The 7,664-nt window shown below is 39.2% G+C and overlaps 1 protein-coding gene across 1 annotated transcript in view; it reads right to left on the bottom strand.

Moving 5' to 3' along the window:
* Window positions 1-3,902: 3,902 nt before the first annotated feature.
* LOC107747912 (CD44 antigen-like) overlaps window positions 3,903-7,664 on the bottom strand; it is a 29,664-nt gene continuing 25,902 nt past the window's right edge. Inside the window, exons 2-5 of the mRNA XM_016562524.1 lie at window positions 6,075-6,243; window positions 5,842-5,978; window positions 5,686-5,760; window positions 3,903-4,758 (exon numbers count right to left, since the gene is read on the bottom strand). Of these exons, the coding sequence (XP_016418010.1) occupies window positions 4,640-4,758; window positions 5,686-5,760; window positions 5,842-5,978; window positions 6,075-6,243 (500 nt within the window). The 3' untranslated portion in view covers window positions 3,903-4,639. The remainder of the gene's footprint in view (window positions 4,759-5,685; window positions 5,761-5,841; window positions 5,979-6,074; window positions 6,244-7,664) is intronic.

Here is a 7,664-nt window from a genome sequence, read left to right as displayed (position 1 = left end):
CCATCATGGAAATCTGATCTTGCCCTATGTTCAGAGACGTTTGCTACCCAGCTATAACCGGGTTACCGCTATCTCGCAATTCGTTCACCAGAACCTGCACTGACCGCCTACCGCCACCGCTGACTCCACCTCGGCTGCTTCATCGGCTGGTAGCTCACCGCCGTTAGCTGCGCCTTCCGCGCTAGCCGTTCCTTGTTTGCTGGGACAGGCTCGGACCAGATGGCCGACCTTACCGCAGCCGTAGCATTTAATCCTGTCGGTGGTTATAAACACCACATATTCAAAATCATCCACTCGGAAATTCAGCGCAAGGTCTAGGTCAGCGTCATTGTTCACAATCATGTAAACTGAGCGTCTGAACGACACCACGTGTTTCAGTAGAGGAGAAATGCCACCAATTGGAATTTTTTTAAACGAGGAGACCACTTTTCCATGGCGAGACAATGCTTGCATTAATACATCATCACTAATAAACGGCGGTACGTTCGAGAGAGTGACTCTTTTTGACGATAATGAAAGTGGTAAAACGGGGGTAAGAACGCCATCAAGTATAATTCCTCTCTGAACTAACTCGTTAGCCTTTTCTATTGTACTTAAAAAGATAACGATAGCACTATTCATCCTTGAGGCAGACAATACGTTCTTATTTCCCACAACTTCACCCACAGCTAAACAACAGCTCTCCACGCTCACTGCAGACGCCACTTTTACACCGTGACGACGCGTGAGTGAGCTCAAGACCCGCACACCTGCATCCGCCATGCTTCCCGTACACCCCAAACCACCCCCTACAAAAGCAAAAACCCCAAAAAGAAAAAAGATCCAAACTACAAAACCCCCCAAAAAAAAACAAGAAAAAAGAAAAAAAAGAAAGAGAAAAAAAGAACTCCAACACGAGAGTCACCACTCACGCTCGCTCACAACGCTCTCTCACTCCCAGCATGCAACGCACAGAGAGAGAGAGAGAGCATGACACACAGCAACCTGATACCACGGACATGTCTGCACACGTGAGTCTGGATGTGGGAATGCTCCATAATATCTTCAAAAACAATACTTAATTTATCACCTGTCATCCTTGGGCTCTTTCATACAGCTGTACAAACATTATTTGTCATCCGGTTTGACGGACGGATTTCACGCGCGCCGGTTTTCGCATATGGAAATTATTATGATGTCAGAGGTCGCATATGAATATAATTATGGGTCAAAGATCAAAGTCATAAATCAAATTTTGTCATAAGCTACCATATATTGACTACTCGCCACTGCTGTAGAGAACGACCGTAACAGCAGACAAATGACATAAACAGACAGCACACAGACTCTACAACATCCTCAGATTCTTGTTATTTTGTTTTTACTGTATGTGTAAATTTGTTATAAACATGTGCTTTTTAACAAGTAGTAAGCATTGTTTGCCAGACACTTACATTAAATGTTTAAATATCGGTTACATACGGTACGGCTTATATTATTTCACCATCTGTACACAAATGCAAGTAGTGAATGTGCGTGTCCGTGGGTGGGGTTGTGTGGGTGTGATAATGTGGGCCACTGTGGTTACAGTGCCAGGGCTGAATTTTTGTCTCAGTCCGCCGCTGCTAGGAACATTGTTGCTTTTTTCTGTCAATGCCTTTGGTTTTGCATTCAATTACTAAACCTGCTCATGTCAATAACAGATTGTGTTTCAGGGGTGGTCAAATTTATATTACAAGTTTAATTGAGACAAAACTGCACTTATTGAGTAGTATTACGACTGTACATGTACTTTGAAAATGCTGCAAACCTGAATTTTCCCCATCCATCAAAGATGGTGATCAGACCTCCTAAAACAAGGGTTTTTAACTCTAGTCCTGAAGGGTCAGTGTCCTGCTGAGTTTAACACTTACCCTTAACCCAGAGGTGTCCAAACTCTGTCCTGGAGGGCCTCTGTACTGCAGAGTTTAGCTCCAAAGTGGCCGTTTCTCAAACGGAAGGCTGCCACCCTCCGGAGGTCGCATTTGCAGGCTGCATACGTCATCAAGCCTGGTTTATTTTCAGTTAACTGTGCATTACATTCACAAGTCATAAGCATATTACAACAATTTACGCTTAAAGAGCAGGTCATATGTTTTTTTTTTAAAGTGTCCTAATATTGTGTTGGAGTCCCCTACAACAGGTTTAAATGTATCTAAGGTCAGAAAACATTAATATTAAATGTATATTCTGAGAAAATTACAGAGTCGTCTGCCAATGATTTCGAAACGATTAGTTCCAAACAAGTTCGGAGCAAAGCCCTCCCTTCCATAAGCCTACTCTGCTCTGATTGGTCAGCTGGCCAAGCCTGCTGTGATTGGCACAGAGAGGAGTCCTTGAGCAAATTAGCGAGCGCTACCGACAAAGCACTTTTACATAAAACAATATATTGCTCCAATCCGTTCTTATAATAATTACATAAAATACAAAAACACTTACAGTATGCAAGCGAATTGTGCCCACAGCTAAAGTTTAGCTGCTAAACTGTGAACACTTAAAACAATAATGGTGGATACGTTAGCCGAGTGCTAACGTGACTAACTGATGAAACAATACAGTTTGTAAACTAAAATATGTCTACTGTAATGTTTGAAGAACGACAGACAAAAGACGCTCTGTGTCTTAACGCAGAACAGCTGTATCACAGGCGCAGCAGCCTAATTAACTCGCTCATCTCTCCCGCATTAACCCTATAACTGCCGTTCAGCAAAATAAACAGCAATTTCACAATGATTATAAAGTCTGTGTGCTACAGTACATTTTTTATTATTAAACGAAGTAATTTGAACAACGTCAGTCTACATTAATCGACACATTCTTAGGAAATAGTGGGTTCACAGCGAATTATCAGAACTACTTCAGTAAGACAGTAATATTGTGCTTTACCTGGAAACCTAAAGCTGCACTAGGTATACATCACATATTAGCACAAAAACTTGATATTTTGAGCACTCAATTGAAAATATACACATAACGTATCAATGGTACTTACAGGTTGTTCTTAGGAGAGCTTGTTAGTCCAAATAAAGAAGATTAGAAGCCAACGAAGATAAAAGCCAAGATTAGAGAAGCAGTCCTTGGTAAAATGACATGCACACAACAAAAGCATATTTCACATATTTTGCGGGCAGGCGGGGATTATGCAAATGTGTTACCCAGTGACATATACCGGTAACAGGCAAAAGATTCGAAAATATGACGACTCGTTAAGGCGATTCAGAATCGACTCTCTCTTTTGAGAGACAATATCTTCATTTATCATGCACTTCTTGAATAACTTTGCAGATTGTCTTCATTTTAGGATAGCTACGTTATAAACTGCAAAAGAGATATTTTTAAAAAACTCATATGACTTGCTCTTTAAGTAAGAATAATGGTCAAATTTATAACTGTTAATATTCTAAAATAAGATCTTCTTTATGACGTATGCAGCCTACAAATGCGACCTCCGGAGGATGCAGCCTTCCGTTTGAGAAACGGCAAGTACCGGCCCTCCAAGACTGGAGTTGTTGACCTAAGCCTTATAATTCACAATCTGGTGACAGTTTGTCAGCATGTTGTCATTTCAGGCTTGTTAAAGCAAATAGTAGTCTCAGAATGAATACGACTGATTTGGGCATGACTTTTAATAAAGGATTTATATTAAACACTGGCCATACCTATAGACCCGTTGATTGGGATGTGGTGTTCTGGAGTAACACAGACAGAACCACAGAGAGAGAACAGTTCAAATAAGGCAAAGTCATTTTCAGTAACAATTACATACAATCCAGATATCGAACAGTATATTACTTTTTTTTGTAAAGAATGAACTAATGGTAAAACCCAGATTTTGCTAAAATTCCTTTAATGACTTTAAACAGAATAATGTAGAGGACTCAGACACTGTAACAAATTTCACTGAAGCGAGTGCAGGTTAATGATATCCAAAAGTGAGCAAATATACAGTTAACAAAGACTTGGCATGGCATGGCATGGCTTGGAGAAACAAGAACTAGAACAAGAACAAACTCACCAAACAGTGGTTACACAAACAAAACTCAAAAAGAGACAAAGGAAAACATGAGGTCTATATACCAAACAATACAGGTCACATGACACAATCCCACCAATGAGAAACAACTGTGTTTTAAAACAAATGACTTAATCAACCAATCATAACATGACATATTAGGCGTGTTTGACTTCATGCGGTGCTGCACAGAACAATCGGCAAGAGTAGCCGCTTGCAGTTGGGGGGCGGAATTGAAACCGGAGACATCAAGTCAGACACTTTCTGCTCCCGATAGTGATGCTCGCGTGGTGTTTGCATACTCTATCACAGATGAAGTGAATTAAATGCAATATTTGTCAAATACACAGACATTTCAGAAACGTTTTCATGAAACAACGGAAACCCTTTTCATATACTGCTTAATACAGCGCCATATGTTCAAGAATATAATTCGGACAGAAATAACAAGTCGGACAGAATTTCTAACCAGCATGCACTGCTTCAAGTCAGCCGCCGATCGTTTGTGCAGCGGCGCATGAAGTCTAACACGTCTATTGACTAAGGGAGTACATGGCAAGATACATGAGGGCAAGGGAATCACGTGACAAATTAGGAAACAGGACTAAACTACAAAATAAAAGACAACAACACAAAAACCCAAACCAACATGACAGACACAAATGTTTTTTCAGATGTTGAATTTTCAGAATCTTCCCCTCCAGCATTTGGTCGGTGTGTTGCGACTTCTGTGAAATGACAATTATCCACAACTTAGTGTATGCACTGATTTTATTAAAAAAATATCCGTCTCTGAAACAGCTTTTCAACCTGCTGTCTTATAGATATTTACATGAATTTATTAGACAACCACCATTATTAGCAAAACTAATTAACAAAACTAGACATTTACAGCTTGACATTTATTTGGTCATGGTGTTACAGAAATATATTGGTTCTGTGCAGGGATGGAAAGTTTGACAAGGTTTTTCCTGAAACTTGTCTTTAGAACTAGTAAAACTGGTGGTACACGATAACTCAATATAGATAACACTGGTCACAATTCTTTAGAACTCATTTCCTTCAGAGATAGATTTTGATGTGCTAAATTCAAATATGACAATTAAAACAAATGATTGGCTGCTGTTTCAAAGATATTACTTTTTTTTTTTTTTTTACTTCCATAGTATCTGTCACCTCTCCTGGTTATGTAACACTTTAAAAATCAGCAAAAAGGTTATATATGTCCTGATCTCCAATTTTGCAGCCAAAATAAAAATGATAGGCTTTCTTAACCATTTTTCAACTGTGCTTTTTAGTAACTTCACCACTGTTCACACCTTTTATAACTCACTCATCCTTCACCATTTCCAATTCAAGGGTCATATATACTGACTGAATAGTATATCTTGAAAATTAGAGCCAATCAACAATTTTAAGCATCATTTTCATTCTCAGTGACTCAGAATTAGTAAAGGTTGACTACATTTATTTCGGAAGCATTTTGGCTGTAGACCAGTGTGAAAATAATGTGTGCTAAACAGACAAATCCTAAATATAAAAGTGAACATTAAATCTAAACATTCTGTTGCACACCTTAAATATAATTTTTTGTCATACAAAAGTGCCTTCCAAATGCATACATTTAAAATGTTATTCCTTGGTAACTGTCATACCTGTAAATGCTGAGACATCTGTTTTGTTTAAACCATCAGGGTCAATCATAGCTGTGCAGTTCTTCTCTGACATATCTGATTAAAATGCAATGCTTCGTTAAAAAGATGATTGATCGTGTGTTGACTAAAACTTACATCATGTTGCACAAATCAAACCTGTAGCATCATAACAGAAGGCATCATATTTTTCTCTGTCTTGAGTTATTATGATGATGCCGGTTTGGTTGCCAGCACACATTTCATGTGGCATGTGACGGAGTATCACCACCTCTGAGCTGTTTATCCATCCATACCTGCACACAAAATGTTCATATTTAGGTGGCGCTCATGGTAATAATGATCCTGAAAGTTTAATTGTCATTTAGATATGTTCAGCTGAATGTAAAAACCTGCACGTCTGTAGTCCTTTATTGTAGGCTATTTCCACCTGCTCCAGGCTGGCTAATGAAGAGGTTAAAAGCTCACACAAGCTCTCGGCCGCATCAAACTTCAGACTATAGCGTTCTCTCCCCTCCACGTGAAACACTCCAGCGTAGCTGCAGCTCCGTGAGCGCACTGCTACAGGAGAAACAGGGCATTAACGATAGTAATGAGTGAATATTATTCATACAGTGCCACTCTAGAAGATTGTTGAAATACATAATGGGGAAAAAGGAACAGTATGTCATGAATCAAGCTTCTGTGGTTCCTACAAATTGGCACCAGAGGGCCCCCTCACCTGAATATTACCCTTTGTCCGAAATCGCCCCCTATACCCGTAAATAGGGCACTATTTGAGGGGACAGCCATTTTTAGTGCTTTCCGAAATCTTAGTGAACATTATCAAATGAACCCATTCAATCCCACAATGCAGAGCAATAACGAGTGTACAACTGATGTACACTCAACGGCTAGAGAGTACCCATAATGTACTGTGAGAGTCACGCGCCGATTGAACTGCTAGAAGATCTTGCCAGAAGATGGTGCCCGCAGCTGAATCATCCATCCATTCATTTTACAAAGTGCTCATCCACGGCATAATACAGCATAATACAACACAGGTATAAATTAATTGAAAATTTATTATTAAATTATATTTTTTCTATTCTATCTGTAGCGGGGAATTTCACTACAATGTAGGGGTGAGTTTAACTTCTGCTACAATATATCTTGGACGACTAGGGAAATGAAAAGATCTAGGTCTTCAACCCCTAGTACATTTAATTCCTAGGGGTGTAACGGTACACAAATATGACAGTTCGGTACGTACCTCGGTTTTAACGTCACGGTTCGGTATGATTTCGGTACAGCAGGGGGAAAAACTAAACTTTTTTTTTTTTTTACAATGTAGGGGTGAGTTTAACTTCTGCTACAATATATCTTGGACGACTAGGGAAATGACAAGATCTAGGTCTTCAACCCCTAGTACATTTAATTCCTGTACTTATTTAAGTATGTTTTTATTTGCCTTGCTAAGTATGCTTTTGTCTTCAGTAGCAGCGACTGATGAGGATTGAGGCTCTGGAATTTAATAACGTACACGGTACCCACCCAGAGTATAATGGCGTTGATTAACCCCTCTTCCCCTCTATCAGCCCACAAGACAGTAGGAATGCCCCTACTCCAAGATAACAGAAGTTTTACACTTATTTCCTAAATGCTTAGTAAAGAATAAACAAAATAAAGAAAACAATAGTCATGAAATAAACTCTTTGTTTCACTTCTCTTATGATCTCTTATGATTTCACCAAGAAATGTACAAAAAAAATAAAATAAAGTTTTGTTCAGATTCAAACTTTTGTTCGGTTTCTTTTCTTCAACAATAATACTAAAGCAAAAATAGAAAAACAACAACAGTTCAGTTCAACAACAACCCGTCATTCTTCAGTATTGTGTGCCAAATTACTCAACCTGAATGGCACACACACACCTGGACAGAGTATGAGTGACGACAGGACTTCATATCAGCTTCCGAGTCATCATGTGGTTGACACATCCCA

This window comes from Sinocyclocheilus rhinocerous, unplaced genomic scaffold (assembly GCF_001515625.1).
Source record: "Sinocyclocheilus rhinocerous isolate Xijiao unplaced genomic scaffold, SAMN03320098_v1.1 scaffold2877, whole genome shotgun sequence".
Classification (NCBI taxonomy): Eukaryota; Metazoa; Chordata; class Actinopteri; order Cypriniformes; family Cyprinidae; genus Sinocyclocheilus; species Sinocyclocheilus rhinocerous.
This window is presented reverse-complemented; position numbering and strand designations above follow the sequence as displayed.